The sequence below is a fragment of the Schistocerca serialis genome, chromosome 10 (genome assembly GCF_023864345.2).
Source record: "Schistocerca serialis cubense isolate TAMUIC-IGC-003099 chromosome 10, iqSchSeri2.2, whole genome shotgun sequence".
Classification (NCBI taxonomy): domain Eukaryota; kingdom Metazoa; phylum Arthropoda; class Insecta; order Orthoptera; family Acrididae; genus Schistocerca; species Schistocerca serialis.
This window is the reverse complement of record NC_064647.1, coordinates 117,708,587-117,727,930: the sequence shown is the minus strand read 5'-3', so window position 1 is coordinate 117,727,930 and position 19,344 is coordinate 117,708,587. Positions and strand designations below refer to the sequence as shown.

The window sequence follows — 19,344 nt, the reverse complement described above, 5'->3', positions numbered from 1 at the left end:
CTCGGGAATGGATGTGTGTGATGTCCTTAGGTTGGTTAGGTTTAAGTAGTAGTTCTAAGTCTAGGGGACTGATGGCCTCAGATGTTAAGTCCCATAGAGCTTTCTAACATGGCTTTTGAACCATGGCAAGTCTTCCCCACCTCTCATAATTTTGCACAGCATGTACTTGTCTAGAGTGTACTGTACAACACTCTTAAACTTTGTCCATTTAAGCTCAACATTTTCAGTCGTCGAGATGCGTTTTCGTGTTGAGCGCTCACGTAATGTGAAGTCTGTTTCTTTAACGCTGTTGCTAATCAGAAATATCGTCCTACATTTCTTTACATTCCTCTTTCAGCCATATTCAGTGATGTTATAATGACCTTAGGATTAATGATTCCCTGTTTTATGCTGAGTCAAACTGTTCGATTCCATCAGTGAGCAGAAGATCTAGTATATTACCTTCTCGAGTCAGTCTCTGATTTGTCGCTCAAGGCAATTTCCGGATAAGGTCTTTAGAACTATTTCGCATGATTCCCTGTCCCTATTATCCACCTTAATCACTTCTGTCTCCGAGTCTATAGCTGTTGAATTGAAATCTCCACATAAAACTATAACATGACCAGGAAATTCATACGAAATCTTCTCCAAGTTTCCCCTCAAATGTTCCGTGACTGCTGCCACCGAGGCAGGGGTGCCTATAAAATCATAAGATAACCATGTTCAAACCACTTATAAAACTGATTTCACCCACACTATTTCGCATTCAGAATCTGTAACAACTTCACATTCTTTGACTACATATTCCAATCAAAATTTAGAATTTCACCTCGTTTCAGCCAGCTACCTATCTCTGGAAATTAGTACAGGAACGTTTCCATAAGCGCTCTTGAAGTTTACCAATACTACACTAACACTTTGTTTCTCCGATCCGCCATGACTTACGTTGTTGAGCCTGTGGAGAGATTTCTCTACCTTAAAGAAACCACATATGCCTGTCGTATGTACTGCGCTGCCTTAGTAGCTGCTTGTTACGTGTACCGCACACCAGACCTATAAGCAGGGAGGGGGGTGGGGGTGGGGGGGGGGACGAGGTCCTACAATTCTCTGCTCGATAGCAGAAGTCGAAAAATTCGCGTCCAGGATCATTACAGAATCGTCTGCGCCTCTGGCTTACGCCTTCTACTCTACCTTCACCAAGGCAGCCAGCTGCCCATAGCAACCGAGGATGGCATCTGAACCCTGGCTGCAGTCATCATTCGTACTGCCACAAGCCACAATTTGGAGCTAGGTGCACAACGTCCATTCAGTAACTGCCGCCAGAATCTCCTCTACATCTTGGACGTTCCTCGCTGGCAAACAGAATGGAAATTGGCTTTCTTTCCCGAGTTTCAGCTATTTACCAAAGGCGTCCCACCACCTGCCCAACATTCGAGCTTCTAATGGAAAGTAATCCTACCCCCAGCACTTGTTAGGACTTTTCAGGTAGCTTGGCTCCAGTCCCAACAGACAAGGGATTCGATGCTTGCTCAGATTTACGTTTAACAGTGGGCAATACCTCAAACACGTCATTATGCCCAATTGGCCAGGAAAAGTGCATCTGAAGGCACTGAGAGATCCGGAATCCCGGGTGGTGCAGTACGCATCAGAGGTGCTGAAGCATTAGTCTCATGTGTCCCAACGCCACTGGAACCAAAGGCAGCAGACTGAAGCCATCACTGTTTACTGACAGTGGTCAATTCCCACTGCATTTGTACACAACTGTCGCAGTTCGTATCCATCTGTAGTCAATAATTGTCTGCAGCACAAGCAGTCGCTGGATGCAATGCGAGTACTGGTGCTACGCTACTTCTGGTTTTTACTACACCCCAAAGTCAGCTCTCATAATGCAACTGCACTAAAACTTACATGAAGAAGTTAACATTAAGTTCGTATGCTCCAGTCAACACAGTTAAATACGTAGATCCTATTCATTTCTTTATAGAAGCACATGAGGACAAAAACCAATCTAAATCCTGCGTGTAAACAGAAACTACTACTGCTCCCAGTGTATCCACTCGAATTCGTGCCTGCTGATTAAAACTGAAGAAATTTCAAAAATGGATAAATAAGAGGATAATTTTTTTTAAAATACGATTGTGGAGAATTTCAAAGGAGCAATAAGCATCAGTTAATGGAAACAAACAAAAGGAAGGCAACAGAAGGTGAATGAGTATATTTGAGATACTGCAAGCACTAGACAATCAACTATGCAAGAAACGCCCAGTAGAAATTCTTGGTCAACATAACAGATATTGAATTTAATTGAGGAAAGGAGATGATGTAAAATTTTTGCAAATGAAGTAGGCTAAATAGAATAAGTTACAGCCTTAATAAAAAGGGATTGCAGGAAGTGTAAAATGCTAAAGGAGAAGTGGCTACAGGAGAAATGCAAAGCTGTAAAGTATGCCCAACTATAAGGTAGACTGAAGAAATTTTCTAAGAGGGAGCTTTCTGATTATTAAGAGCTCAAATGGCAAGTGACTACTAAACGAAGAAGGTAAGGCTGAAAGTGGAATGGAGAAATAGAAGAATCTGGAAGAGAATATTACGGAAAGGGACTAGGAACTAAATAAGGACGATATGATATATGATAGTGTGAGGAAATTTTGACTTTTTAGCCCGGGGAGGCTTCAGTCGAAACAAGGGATCTGGAGCGCACTTCTATAAAGGAAGGAACATGAACTATCCTGAAATAATGGAAATTAATCAAACACATGCCCATCAGCCCAGGCTTGGTACTGAATGACCAGACACAGTTCCCTTACTTGGCACTTCAAACTCCAGATACTACTCATAATCCCATCCAGGCTGTGCTGTAAATTACCCCTCTTATCCACATGCCCCACTTTCCTTTATTTCAGTTACCACAGTTTCACTCGTTGTGTTAAAAAAATTTACTTTGTATAACCACAGCTGCTTCACTCACCTCCTTAATATCACTATTATATCTTAAATGTTTGTAATTTAAGACCTATTACAGACAAGATTATTTTGTTCAGCCACATCTTTGGAATATATAACCAAAATTTGTTGTTCTATAATTTTCTTCTATGAACACTGTAGTAATTTGTATATAGTTCATTAGTTGTCACATATTTTATCCTAGTCAAATAATCTTACTTTGCATTTACACTCAAATAATGGCTTTTGTTTTACTCCTAATTATAATATAAACATTTTTCAGCTCTGGAAATTGATATACTCTTTAGATGCACCAGTTTAATATCTTTCATCCAACAAAACTTCACTGCATCACATACTTATCTTTGCACCTGCTGATGGTGTAACACCTGAAAACTAGTTTTGGGAACAAGTAATAAATGTTGTAGGATATTACATCAATGTTGTGTGTGTTTCATTCATAATATATGAATGCTCCTGACACCTGTTGATCTTATGGTGAACCATCTGTACATTCACATTGTTTACAAGAATATTCACAAAAAGTTCTCTCACCAATTTCTTTTATATTTACTTCTATGTAGGTCCAAAACACAAAGTATAATTGCCACTTTGTGTCCATGCTTTGGGTCCTTATGGTTCTCAGTGCCTAAATTCACTTACCATAAAATTTCTTTATAGACCTACAACGAAATATTTATGTAAAGTTACATGAACACCATGCCTATTGTGATTTACAATACTGAAACAAAATCTGAAAGAATGCTTTAGCTCTTTTGTGACATCTTACAACTAATTTCCTTTTTGATCACCATGGAGTGCACATTGTGGGATTTCAGTTGCATCCTTTTGACACAACAATTTTACATGCCTTATCATGCTGTTGACACACTTATCTCATTTTTAATGGAAGTGTCACCCGTGCCTCTTTGCTTCACACCCCTCATACATTGTTTTTATCTTCAGTCAAAGGCTAGGCTAAGAGAGTTCTCTGCACTGAAGAAGGTGTACTTATCTACGCCGAAACCTAGGTTAACACAAGGTGCTTTTTTCGCAATCGAGACGGGTTTCTACTTTTTTAATATATTAACCAACGATTGCTGACGCACTGCGATGTTGAAGGCCCTTAGAGGTGTATTGCATTGGACCAAAGCAGTTGCAACCAACCTGTCTGTCAAGGATAATGCCTCATAGAGGGACAGACATTTGGAGGACAGAGGAAAATATGCCGGTATATTTCCAATGTGGAGGTCTTGAACACATTGTACACTGCTCCAGAGATGGAAAATGAGTTTTCAGCAACTATCACAACACAAAATGTCAATATCACAACAGTTCCAGTCTACTGCACATGGTTATATTCGAGCTGTAGGACGAAGCTAATCGTTGTACACTGAATGCGGTCACTCCTGAGGATGCCGAAGCCATTCCTTGTCACTGTGCAGAGGTACCAACAGTTTACCTAAACAACAAATTCAGGAAAATTAATTGAGGCAATCCTCTATAGAGGCCACCACAAATGAAAATCCTCCATAGATAACAGTTAACTAGATGTCAGAAAATATCATTGATGTCATCGTGGGCAGCCAACCTGTCCAGGCACTGACTAATGTTAAATGCTGACTGTTCCCAGCTCAGGAAGACTATGTTTCATGATACATGACTGATTGTAGATTTGTGAAGATCACAAATGGGAAATACATCCAGCTGATGGGAACACGTATTCCAGGAATAACAATCGATGACAGAACACAGCCCTTCAGATTTGTCATTTTAGCTGAGTGATGTAGTTGTAATGTCGCTCTTGGATGGCACTTCTTGCAGGAAACCCAAGCAGTCGTAGACTGTGGAAGATCATAGTTACAAGTTAATGAAGCTGTTCCATAAGAACACATGATGAAGAGTCCTCTGGATGATTAGTTGCCGTTGAAGACACTGTTATCCCACTGTCATCAATGAAGTGATATTCAGTCATCAATCTAGATTCTCAGTTAAACTGTGAAGCTTTCATCAGTTGCAAAAAGCTACTAAAAGTAACAAAAGAAATCTATAACTACATATCAGTGACAACCATAAACATTATAGTTGTTCAAAGAGAACTGTGAATCACTAATTGAGGCATTGAGATCAAAAAGGGGACTTGTTATAATTTTTGGGTTGTTATTTTCATACGATTCCATAACTGTTGTTTCTAAAATAGGGTTTGTTCAGTGATTTTTCTGTGTCTAAATCACTGTTAAAATTTCTTCTCATGCAGAAAAAGCTGTCACAGAGACAAGTCCCTATACTGCAAAAAAGAACTTGAGATGTGAAGGCAGCAGTGTAGTGGGATGCAGTAAACAAGGTATCTGAGTACACTGTTCAGTAAAAATGTGTCTCTGTTTCACCCAGTAATAGTGGAATGGTGAAATATGGATTTCCTCTGGTTACTATGGATAGTCCCTCATTTTTATAATGTGCCACAAGTGCACATGGACATCATTCCTCTAAAATCTGAGGAACTGCAGGATGTTTCATGCATGGTTGGTGTTAGCCCCTTCCAGTTTCATGAATATTTTGATAATATTCTAAAAAAATGTGCCATTAATATAGTGACTGGTGGAGTGGAAGACAATGAATCTGAAATTGAAGTTTGAGACAGTGGTCAAAGATGACAAGTTTATGAACATGTGTGTCTGTCAATATAAACAGGGTTGTTTAACAAGTAAAAATTGTGGAATTAACTCTCCCATGTTACAAGCCTAGGCACTAAAAAGGATATTGTCTTCCATTGTACTGTCTACTTTCATATGTATTGTTTAATTATGAATGTTTGTACAGATAATAGGAATGTGTATGAACATACTGAAATGATTAAAAAGAATATTTTGATTGAAAATATAATATTTTAGTTACGTAATATTTATCATGAAATGAGTGTTTTGTAAAGCAAAAAGGTGATATGCTATCATTTTCTATTACCACTTTCTGTTATATGCCTTTATTCTATGATTACATATTTTGGTATGACAATGTATTCATCCTAATGAGCTTGTGGGAGTAACTGTAAGGTTTGTGGAATAATGATACTCAAGATTATAACGTTTTTTCAATATATATCAAAACTGCTGTCGAGTAACATGTTCCTCTTTTGATCTCACCACCTCAGTTGTCATAAACAGCAACAACTCATCCCTTAACATATGTGCATACAAACAGCCGAACCAAACCAGGATTGAGAACTCAGTGCCACTGACTAAGAATAATGCTACACTATCACTAGAGCCGACACAGGGGAGGAAGCTACTATCGAACTGCCAAAAGGATCTAGCTTGACTGAGAAACAATGTCGGTATGCGTTAACCAGTCTCATCCAATTTTCAAATGCACTGAAATCTGGAGTGGAGAAAAGACAGATCAAGCAATCCATAGTAAAATACGATATCAATACTAGGGATCATCCAATAGTTAGCCAATGCTTGTGTGGGGTGTCACCAGTTGAACGTTGCATAATTCGGGAGGAAGTCGAAAAGATGAACCTTCAGAGAGTCCTTGGTATTTTCCTGTGGTTCTTGTGAAGGATGGCACATGGTGTTTCTGTCTCAACTACCGACAACTATACAAAATCATGAAGAAAGATGTCTACTCCCTGCTGCACATTGATGGCACCCTAGACTGCTTGAAAGTGGTGAAGTATTTTCAACTACAGACACACAGTCATGCTGACAATGAAAATATTTCTTCATAACCTCTATGAGTTGAGGATTGTGCAGCTCTGACCGTATAACAGTCCAGCCAACTTCAAACATATAATGGACAACCCATTTTGGTATCTTTCCAAGCGTTTAATGAATCATATACAAAATTCTCAAACTTTTTTCTCCTGGATTAGGCTGAGCAAAAGACATACATATCAAGATGTGTGTTAAATCAACCACAGTTACCCATTTTGCCCCAACTGACATATACCTTCACATCCCTTGTGAAGGATTCAGTGTGGAACTTGATCACCTACAGGACAAAACATTACACTCATCACATCAGTTTCTGGGCAACTCTGTTAATGCTTGTTTGGAAGATAAAGAGCTCTGTTAGAGTCTGTGGAAACTTTCAATTCTCAAGTTGTTGCAGACACATTTCTGACCCTTTGTCCGCAAAGCTTATTTTCTAAACTAAAAGGGGCAATCTGTCCAGCGCATTTATACACTTTCACTGGATCTGGAGTCCCAACAGGTTTTGTTTTGACAGACCATTTGGCTATCAGCATTGAGGACTTTCCTGTGGATTTTCCAGCATCCCTATCACTTCTCAGTCCTCTCTAACAAAGTTCATCTGCAATGTTCCAGTGTGTTGCAATAATGGTAGGTTCACTAACAATGTAGCATAGATCTTGCATCCCTCAATGCATGTCAGAAGAGGGGAGCAAAGTTCATATGGTCAACAGAGTGTGACAAAATGTTCTGCTATCTCAAACAAGTGTCTAACTGTTTATGTTCTGCAATCTCAAACAGTCTGCAGCTTGATTAATCTTGCATTCCCTGGGAAACCACTGATACTAGGAACTGACATCTGTCAATATTGTAGTGAGGAATTCATACCATAATGAGCAAAATTGTTCCATACACTCTGATGTATACATTTCTGAAGCACAAAACTCCATCCAGTAGAATTACGTGGAAATAGAAAAAAAAGAGGCCCCCTACATTGTATATAAATACCGCATATATCCACATGGCGTAAAATTTCAACACGTGACATACCACAAGCCACTGTTGGCAGTTTTCAGTCCATCTTCTTTACCAGATAAGACAGTCCAAAGGCTTTAGGCTGTACACTATGTTTCTATTAGCATATGAGTATCACACTGGATCCAAGCCTTCCATCTGCCACACCAATGAGGATGCATTCCCAAGGTTTCCAGCTGATCCAGAACCTGATTTCAGCCAACAAGAGGTCATGTGTGACCAACACAGAGGCATACCATGCTTTAGTAGAATTTCCTATTACCATACCAACAACTGCAGAAGAATCAAAGAAGAATATGTTTCGACAAGTGTTGATACAGGTGAATTTAGATCAGCCTGATCAACTACCAGCATGAGACCATCAAACAGTCAAAGGCTATTTTAATTTAAGGCACCACTGAACAGCTCAAGATGACATGCTACTACTTGGCACAGAGAATGCGTTCATCTGGTGTTAGTTCTGCCCACCTCAACATTACGGTGATTTCACTGCTGTATGTCAGATAGTGGGTATCATCTGCATGAAGATACTCACCTGCCACCGTGACTACTGGCTGTTGATAGATAAGGACGCCCTGGCCCACTCAAATTCGGAGTCTGCAACTCAATAAGCTTCTTCCACTTTTTTTTTTTTTTTTGCATGCTCTTGGGAGCAGGTTTGCAGATTATGTGGATGCCATTTTGAAATGTATGTATCTTGGATTCTTTTTTCAAAACTTTCATATTTGAGGCAGGTGTATTCTACGAGTGAGGAGAATGAAATTAGGACATTCATTAAAGTCTTCAGCACGGGAATCTATTGACGGCAGTAGTCATAGGCAATGGTCCCCAGTTCACACTTGCAACATTTACAGTGTTTCATAGACAATGTGGCTTTCAGCGCCCCCTTACTTTACCCTTCCACCCACAATCCAATTTGTAGGCGTAGTGGACTGTCCACACTTTTAGGAGTGTCACTAAAAACCACATTACAGAATGGACTTCACATTGGTGCAATTTTTCAGTTACAAAGCTCGTTTTGAACAGCCACTGTGGCGAACAAGAAGCAATGTGGCTGTCTCCCTATTGTGGCTCTACGCCAACAGACCTGCTGTACGAGTCAATTAGGGAGAATGTTTCAATAACTGACCACTTCCCTCCCCCTGTACTTCCTAAAGTTGTTGTTGTTGTGGTCTTCAGTCCTGAGACTGGTTTGATGCAACTCTCCATGCTACTCTATCCTGTGCAAGCTTCTTCAACTCCCAGTACCTACTGCAATACCTTCTGAATCTGCTTAGTGTATTCATCTCTTGGTCTCCCTCTACGATTTTTATCCTCCAAGCTGCCCTCAAATACTAACTGCTGATCCCTTGATGCCTCAGAACATGTCCTACCAACCGATCCCTTCTTCTGGTCAAGTTGTGCCACAAACTTCTCTTCTCCCCAATCCTATTCAATACTTCCTCATTAGTAATGTGGTCTACCCACCTAATCTTCAGCATTCTTCTGTAGCACCACATTTCGAAAGCTTCTATTCTCTTTTTGTCCAAACTATTTATCGTCCATGTTTCACTTCCATACGTGGCTACACGCCATACAAACACTTTCAGAAACGACATGCTGACACTTAGACCTATACTCAATGTTAACAAATTTCTCTTCTTCAGAAATGCTTTCCTTACCATTGCCAGTCTACATTTTATATCTTCTCTACTTCGACCATCATCAGTCATTTTGCTCCCCAAACAGCAAAACTCCTTTACTACTTTAAGTGTCTCATTTCCTAATCTAATTCCCTCAGCATTACCCGACTTAATTCGTCTACATTCCATTATCCTTGTTTTACTTTTGTTGATGTTCATCTTATATCCTCCTTTCAAGACACTACCCATTCCGTTCAATTGCTCTTCCAAGTCCTTTGCTGTCTCTGACAGAATTACAATGTCATCGGCGAACCTCAAAGTTTTTATTTCTTCTCCATATATTTTAACCTACTCCGAATTTTTCTTTTGTTTCCTTCACTGCTTGCTCTATATAGAGATTGATTAACATCGGGGAGAGGCTACAACCCTGTCTCACTCCCTTCCCAACCACTGCTTCCCTTTGATGTCCCTCGACTCTTTTAACAGCAATCTGGTTTCTGTACAAATTGTAAATAGCCTTTCGCTCCCTGTATTTTACCCCTGCCACCTTCAAAATTTGAAAGAGAGTATTCCAGTCAACATAGTCAAAAGCTTTCTCTAAGTCTACAAATGCTAGAAACGTAGGTCAGTATTACCTCACGTGTTCCGATATTTCTACGGAATCCAAACTGATCTTCCCCGAGGTCGGCTTCTACTAGTTTTTCCATTCGTCTGTAAAAAATTCGCCTTAGTCTTTTGCAGCCGTGACTTATTAAACTGATAGTTCGGTAATTTTCACATCTGTCAACACCTGCTTTCTTTGGGATTGGAATTATTATATTCTTCTTGAAGTCTGAGGGTATTTCGCCTGTCTCATACATCTTGCTCACCACCTGGTAGAGTTTTGTCAGGACTGGCTCTCCCAAGGCTGTCAGTAGTTCTAATGGAATGTTGTCTACTCCCAGAGCTTTGTTTCGACTCAGGTCTTTCAGTGTTCTGTCAAACTCTTCACGCAGTATCATATCTCCCATTTCGTCTTCATCTACATCCTCTTCCATTTCCATAATATTATCCTCAAGTACATCGCCCTTGTATGGACCCTCTATATTCTCCTTCCACCTTTCTGCTTTCCCTTCTTTGCTTAGAACTGGGGTTCCATCTGAGCTCTTGATATTCATACAAGTGGTTCTCTTTTCTCCAAAGGTCTCTTTAATTTTCCTGTAGGTAGTATCTATCATACTCCTAGTGAGATAAACCTCTACATCCTTACATTTGTCCTCTAGCCATCCCTGCTTAACGGTTTTGCACTTCATATCGATCTCATTTTTGAGACGTTTGTATTCCCATTTGCCTGCTTCATTTACTGTATTTTTATATTTTCTCCTTTCATCAATTAAATTCAATATTTCTTCTGTTACCCAAGGATTTCTGCTAGCCCTCGTCTTTTTACCTACTTGATCCTCTGCTGCCTTCACTTCATCCCTCAAAGCTACCCATTCTTCTTCTACTGTATTTCTTTCCTCCTTTCCTGTCAATTGTTCCCTTATGCTCTCCCTGAAACTCTGTACAACCTCTGGTTTAGTCAGTTTATCCAGGTCCCATCTCCTTAAATTTCCACCTTTTTGCAGTTTGTTCAGTTTTAATCTACAGTTCATAACCAATAGATTGCGGTCAGAGTCCACATCTGCCCCTGGAAATGTCTTACAATTTAAAACCTGGTTCCTAAATCTCTGTCTTACCATTATATAATCTATCTGGAACCTGTCAGTATCTCCAGGCTTCTTCTGTGTATACAACCTTCTTTTATGATTCTTGAACCAAGTGTTAGCTATGATTAAGTTGTGCTCTGTGCAAAATTCTACCAGGCGGCTTCCTCTTTCGTTTCTTACCCCCAATCCATATTCACCTACTATGTTTCCTTCTCTCCCTTTTTCTGATGACGAATTTCAGTCACCCATGACTATTAAATTTTCGTCTCCCTTCACTATCTGAATAATTTCTTTTATTTCATCATACATTTCTTCGATTTCTTCGTGATCTGCAGAGCTAGTAGGCATATAAACTTGTACTACTGTGGTAGGCGTGGGCTTCGTATCTATCTTGGCCACAATAATGCGTTCACTATGCTGTTTGTAGTAGCTTACTCGCATTCCTATTTTCCTGTTCATTATTAAACCTACTCCTGCATTACCCCTATTTGATTTTGTGTTTATAACCCTGTATTCACCTGACTAGAAGTCTTGTTCCTCCTGCCACCGAACTTCACTAATTCCCACTAAATCTAAATTTAACCTATCCATTTCCCTTTTTAAATTTTCTAACCTACCTGCCCGATTAAGGGATCTGACATTCCACGCTCTGATCCGTAGAACGCCAGTTTTCTTTCTCCTGATAACGACATCCTCTTGAGTAGTCCCCGCCCAGAGTTCCGAATGGGGGACTATTTTACCTCCGGAATGTTTTACCCAAGAGGACATCTTCATCATTTAACCATATAGTAAAGCTGCATGCCCTCGGGAAAAAACGGCCGTAGTTTCCCCTTGCTTTCAGCCGTTCGCAGTACCAGCACAGCAAGGCTGTTTTGGTTAGTGTTACAGGGCCAGATCAGTCAATCATCCAGACTGTTGCCCCTGCAACTACTGAAAAGGCTGCTGCCCCTCTTCAGGAACCACACGTTTGTCTCGCCTCTCAACAGTACCCCTCCGTTGTGGTTGCACCTACAGTACGGCTATCTGTATCGTTGAGGCACGGAAGCCTCCCCACCAGCGGCAAGGTCCAAGGTTCATAGGGGGGACTTCCTAAAGTAGGCTACTTGAAAATGGAGATTACATTTCAGACAGCTCTCATGTGCAACTAACGTTACAATTGTCATTTTGAGTAAAATGTGCTGAACTCAATGTTATATTCTATCTGAAAAAGTAATGGCAACAAAATAATGACAGAGTGTACATATTTTTATAAGGGTAAATGACTGTTCGCTACCGAAAACTGCACAAAAGGTGCTGGCATACAAGTAGATTAAATAAGATAAAGAAGCATGCAAATAACAAGGTGGAATTTTTTAATCAATGACAGTACAGGTCACTACAAAATGTATATCATGGGGTTGTTCAAAAACATTGCACAGATGGTCCAGATAGCTGCTTGAAAAAGAAGCTGAATACCAAACCAACAACGCAAAAAACTAAAAAGAACTACAAAAAACTGTACCTCTCTTGGTCACTGCCACAATTGGTTGGCTCCACTTCAATTTGTAACTCCTGAAAGGATTACGAACATTAATAATGATAATAATAATAATAATAATAATAGTAGTACTAGTAGTAGTAATAATAACAATGATAGTAATAACAATAATGAGACACATTGTTACTATATGGTGCTGAAAACTGGACTATCTGCAAAGCTAATGAAAACTGTGTTCAGATAGCTGAAATGAGAATTCCAAAACATATAAAAGTACATTGTCTCTAACATAATATCCCAAATAACATATGAACAGACATGAAAGTGAGGAAGCTCTACACCATGTCCCAGTTATTTCTTCACTAAAAGGAAACAAGAAACCTGCTCTATGAAATGGGCAACTGTGGAAAGGAATAAGAATGAAAATACTTTCACACCTTTCAGTATGGATACCCTCTTGCACACACAATTTGTGAACAGTAAGCAGTGATGAAACTCAAATAGTACATATAGGATGTTAAAATAATAGTTTAAGAATTTTTTGACAGCAACACAGCAAAATCAACAAAATAAATTCATTATTTACTTTACACAACTTTCAGACGTTTGCTGTCTTAAAAGTCAGAGTAAATAAATTAACACAATTCCAAAAACTCAGGAAATCATACAACAAATTACACTAGAGCTGTGTATCTTCTTTCACAATAATGTGCTCAAAACTCTCACTGAAGCCCATGCCATTATAGTCCACTTGCACAATCTGAACATAGCAGAGAAATGCTATTCAACATAGACACATGAGCTGGTAGTACCTACACACAGGCTCCCTGTCGATATCCCATAACAATAATAATAGACTACAGCATTCACAGCCGTAGGAGTTAGATTTTCCTTTTTCATGGGGCAAATAGGATATAATTGGGGGAACGAAGGCAGTTAGGATGGATGGAGAGGGGGCAGGTGCAAGTCACCCAAAACCCATGCTAACGGTTATCCACCTCATATAAAACGCCAATTCATCTCCTCATAGAAAGTGGGTTCCTATCAACCTAAGTTTTGAGGGATTTGCCCAAACCTGCAAATGCATACAACCTCTCTTCTTCTTCCCAGTGACTGTGATTGTCCAAGGGCTCTGTTTCTGTAGCGTTTGTTCTGCCTCTGGCAGTGTCTGCTATTCCATCATTCAGCAATTACTCAAACTTCTGTCGCCGAGTACGTTAACTGCTGCCAGTGTCACCAAGTTACCAAAAGGAGGAAAATCACTTGCATCATCTATCTGCGGGTCATGTAAACTGTTTTCTGTGTATTGTTGCATTTTAACTTTAAGTGGAGATTGACGATCTGCCTTGCATCTGAAAAAACGAGAATGCTAAACAACTTAAAAGCCTCAGTTAGGTTGGCTGATGTAACAAACTGAAGGCCGTCAACCTAGTGCACTGATTCAATCGGGGTACAGTTCACCTCTACGTCTCTTATGTCAGTGCACCATGTATATTGACAAGTACCTCAATTCGTCTTTTCTCACTGAAGATGGCATCTGTGTGTTCTAAACGTAGGAATGCTCTTTGTATATCAATGTCATATATCAGTTGTTTCCAGAATGAATTTTCAGTCGGCAGCAGATTGTGCACAGATTTGAAACTTCCCATTGGATTACAACTGTGTGCCGACCAGCACTCAAATCAAGGACCTTCCTCTTTGACGAACAAGTGCTCTCCTGACTGAGGTATGCAAGCATGGCACTTGACCCACCTTCATAGCTTTACTTCTGCCAGTACCTCATCTCCTGCATTCCAAACATCACACAACTTCTCCTGTACCCCTTGTGGACTATGCGGACTAGCATGTGAAGAAAGGATATGGCTTAATCACCGCCTTAGAGGATTGTATCCAGAATAAATGTTCACTCTGCAGTGATGTGTGCACTGATTTGTTTCCTGGCACATTAAAACTGTGTGCAATACCAAGAGTTGAATTTGAGACATTTGCCTTCCCCTGGAGAGAGAGAGAGAGAGAGAGAGAGAGAGAGAGAGAGAGAGCAGCAATAATAATTTAGCTGTGGAACAGTTCACAATCCTCATATTCTCAAAGATAGGCCAATATATTTTGTGCAAAAGGACACAAAGTCACAAAAAACCCACAAAGTGCACAGTGAAACATATGCTGGTAAGCCACAACAACAATACGTCCTGTTCAACAGTGTGTTGATCCACATTTGGAATGCAGTAATGATAATAAACTGACTTTGTTGTCTTTATCATCTAATTCCCCTGATCCGATCTGAGCACAATGGAACACATCTGGGACATGGATTTCATAAAGCCATGGCATTTTTCCAGAGACATAGGACACCATATGTCTACAAACGGTTCACATAATTGCCATAAATTACAGGCTGATGGTTTGTGGGCACAGAACTGGTAATTGATAGTGTCTCAGATTTGTCCACTGTGTTCAGATCAGGCGAACTGGATGGCCAAGAAATCGGCGAGAGTTCGCTATCACATACTGGAAACCACTGTAGCACGATATTGGCCTTGCGACATGGGCAGCTATACTACTTGAATATGCCATCATCATTGTGGAAGAAATCATGTATGAAGAGATTTAGGCGGCCCACTATTATACTCATGTAGTCCACAGATGGCATGATGCCTTCAATTACTACCATGGACGCCAAGATGAATATCCGCCATAGCATAATACTGTGTCCACCAGCCTCCACCCATGGCTTGATACACTTTTGTGCAGCCTTTCACATGGACAAGGGCAAATCTGGATACAAGAAACAGGACTGATCTGATCAGGCAACACATTTCTATTAAACTATGGTCCAATCTCGCGGATCCTTTGCCCACAAAAATTGTAATTGACAGTGTCGTTTGGTCAACATGGGAACACATGAGGATCCTCTGTTGTGAATCTCTGTGTTCAACAATGAGCACTGAATGCTGTGCTCTGAAACGTTTGTACTCGCACCAGCATTGCACTCTGTCATCAGATGGCCAGAGGTCACTTTTTATCCTAGAATACAGAGCGAACAAATTTCTGGCCTGTGATGAAGCATGGACACCCAACACATTATCTAGTCATGGTTTCACAGTCTTCAGTTATTTTCCATAGAAGCAGCATCTGAAGAATCTACTAGTTTTGCCCAATCTCAGGTGCTGAAACATAACTATCTGCCCTTTGTTGGTTGGTTGGCTGATTTGGGGGAGGGGATCACACAGCAAAGTCATTGATCCCATGAGGTGAGGGAAGGATGGGGAAGGAAAATGGACATGCCCTTTCAAAGGAGCCATCCCAGCATTTGGCTGAAGCGATTTTAGGGAAATCACAGAGAACCTAAATCTAGTTGGCTGGACGTGGGTGTGAGCTGTCGCCCTCCTGAATGCGAGTCCAGCGTGCTAACCACTGAGTCACCATGCTCGGTCAGCTCTTATGTTAGTAATTTCCTCCTTTGCAGCCCATATCTTCACTATAAAGATTCACCATTCATCTTATACGAGGGACAGTCCCTAAATAATGCAAAGGAAGGTATTACAGTGGATTTTTTGATGCAACAACAATGAAAATTACAGCAGACGAAGTTGAGCACTTGAGGAAGTAGCACGTTTTTTTCTGTTTCTCCACTGTGTACTCCAATATAATAGTGGCGAGAGGTAGAAATGGACCCTGCAGGGGTGTCGGGTACTGTTCAAGATCATACATTGTACAACAAGACTGAAACTTTATGTGGCAAAAACTCCAACAGAAACCCACACCGAGCGAGGTGGCGCAGTGGTTAGCACACTGGACTCGCATTCGGGAGGACGACGGTTCAATCCCGTCTCCAGCCATCCTGATTTAGGTTTTCCGTGATTTCCCTAAATCGTTTCAGGCAAATGCCGGGATGGTTCCTTTGAAAGGGCACGGCCGATTTCCTTCCCAATCCTTCCCTAACCCGAGCTTGCGCTCCGTCTCTAATGACCTCGTTGTCGACGGGACATTAAACACTAACCACCACCACCACCAGAAACCCACATTATATTATGAGATGTTTGAAGTGAGTTTACAGTCGACAGTAGTACAGTTTCACGTTGGGTTAATTGTTTTCGTGGTGCTCGTATGAGCACAGACGATAATCCAAGACCTGAAGTCCAAAAATGTCAACAGATGAACGAAATGTGAAAATTGTGGCAGATGCTCTTGAAGATCGCAGTGCGATTTCGGAGGACCTCTCTAAAGCCACGGGAAATCCTCCAACATCAGTATTCCGTAATCTGTCAAATGATTTGAAGAAGAGAAAAATTCCTGCGAGATGGGTTTGAGTGCTAAATAAGCAGAGATGCCTGGACATGCAGGCTATCTCAAACGACGATTTGACCGTGAAGGTCGAGAAAGTCGAATTGTCGCTATTGGTGAAACGTGGATTACAGACTTTGAACCGGAACTGAAATCACTGTCCAATGGGTGGAGAGTTTCGGATTCTCCACGTCCAAAGAAACTTCGACGCGCTCAATCAAAGCTCAACCAAAGCTCAAGCAAATGATGATTTTTGCGTAATACTATCTTGGAATCACCATGACAGACAGAGACCCACGTGGAACAAGTGTCACAGTGGTGTATTATCGTAATCTCTGACCCCAGTTGCTCGAGGCTCCACCACTCATTCTACACGATAATGCTCGCCCGCATATCGGCAATGTTATAGCTCAAAATCCGGGCGAATGCGGGTGGTAAGTGTTGCCGCATCCTCCCTACAGACCGGATATGAGTCCAAAAGACTTCGACTTGCTCCCAAAGCTGAAAAAAACCAATTCGTGGACGTCGTAATCTTCATCTGGAAGAGCTTTCTACCGCCGCTACTCGAGCCATTCGACAGATGAACAGAAGTCGTATCCTGAATGGAATAACAGAGCTTCCGAGATGTTGGGGTCTGTCGTAGAAAAGCTGGGAGGCTATATTGAAGGACTGCAAAGGGAGACTGAAAAAAATAAACGTGTAATAAAAAAATGTGTGTTATTTATAAAATGTTCCTTACATATGTTTATGCGTTTTCCTTATCACATCAAATGCCCGCTTGCAGGTGAGCAATAGTAATGTTTTGACTCATCTGTGTGTGTCCTAAAGGGAAAAAAATGTCCGTTCAATTACATGATGAAAGTCGTCCAGAAGTACGAGGTGTCTCCGGAACTTAAGTACGATTTCATTCTTCGAATCTTAATTTTCAAGTTCAAGATTTTTTCCAGGTTTCTCAGGTTAAAATGATCATTTTCCAGGTTGCCGCGTCACTTGTTTTTACTCAACGGTGTTAGCAAACATACCGTACTGGAAAGAACAAGTTACGTATTTTCATAACATAGGCTATGTCGTCAAAGTTGAACCATGTCATGATATGATGTGCACCACGTACAGTGTAACAGAAAAGTCGAGCTTTCGCTATTGGAGGATACCGTACATCATAATATGATACCGGTACTGCTTTCGTTTGATCAACGTTGTCTGTTCGTTTTTAAACTAAACTTCTCATAATCAACTGATGGTTTAATCAGCCAGCGCGTGACAGAAATGATTACATTAAAATACACAGTCACATCACATGAACTAATGACTGTAGAATGTTTCAGTTCATCTTGAAAGAGAACTTGAAGATTCGTGTAGAACTTTCTCATTGAAGTTTCTCTAAGCAACAATAAACTAAAATTGGTTTATTTACCGAAAAAATATCCTTCTATGAGTGCGTAACCAAAATTTAGCAGCAAATCATTTGTGTTGTGTGTATCGTGTTTCTCAATTTTTCTGTATGCCTACAGTACCCAATATGAAGTGATAGGACAGTGTGTGAGCGAAATGTGTCAGTTTGAATGTTTATCAAGAAAGTAGAAATCTCATCCCGTCCTTAAAACACACACACACACACACACACACACACACACACACACACACACACAGAGAGAGAGAGAGAGAGAGAGAGAGAGAGAGAGGGAGAGAGAGAGAGAGAGAGAGAGAGAGAGAGAGATAATTGACCATTCACTTCCAAAATAACATTTGAAAAGCCACTGCGTTTCATATGATTTACTGCACTATCAAGAAATGAACAGCCATTCTTCTGTTTCAATTATTCATTTATATTTTTTCTGACGATGGTTTTCAGTTTCCACAGCATTCAAACATCAGTAAAGTCCTGCAAACTTTGATCAACGAATTTTAATGCTTCGGTGTGCGTAATAACACACAGGCCTAATGAAAAACGCTGTGGGGGCAGAGTTCTGGAATTTGGAGGAGATGAAATGAGAAAAGGAAAAACATTTCAATAATAACAGATGTGTAGAAATCGGACTCACAGCATCACCTGGCAGTAACACGTGAGTTACATGCTCACTAGCGCATTGCAATGGGAACATTATTTTGTTCTAATTAAGATGCTCATTTTCTTTACTCTTAGAGTTCCAAAAAGACGTCGAAATATACACAAATAATCTGTAAGCGAAATAACTGCGAGTTTGCTATACTTGTGTAACTTACATATTTTGAATGGTGTTTTATGAAATCAATTAAGTCCTGTATATACAACATCTACAAGTCATTATATTTTAAATAAATTAAATCTCTCTAAATTTCAAGAACATAAACAAATTCTGCTTTTGGTACTTTAAATAACATATTTCGCAAACAAATAACTTATATTGCGTTATGAACAATATGATCAAAAACCAATAAAAATATTTATACGAAAAATGCTTTCCCAAATGTTCAATTTCTGTCGTAATTTTAACTGCTTTAAAACAACATTTTTGTTTTCTAAGTTTCTAGCGTGTTAATTTCAGGTTATACTCTTTTTCTGGTAAATTCTTGTTCTAGTTGTTTTTCATTTTCAATTAGCTGTTTCTTTTTATCATCTTTGTGCTTGGATTGTGCATTGACAGAAT

The 19,344-nt window shown here is 40.1% G+C and overlaps 1 protein-coding gene across 3 annotated transcripts in view; it reads right to left on the bottom strand.

Moving 5' to 3' along the window:
• LOC126425304 (putative zinc finger protein 727) overlaps positions 1–19,344 on the bottom strand; it is a 198,400-nt gene that overhangs the window by 71,852 nt on the left and 107,204 nt on the right. For all 3 annotated transcript variants that reach the window (XM_050088281.1, XM_050088282.1, XM_050088283.1), the window contains exon 6: positions 12,458–12,507. In XM_050088281.1, coding sequence (XP_049944238.1) covers positions 12,458–12,507 — 50 coding nt within the window. The remainder of the gene's footprint in view (positions 1–12,457; positions 12,508–19,344) is intronic.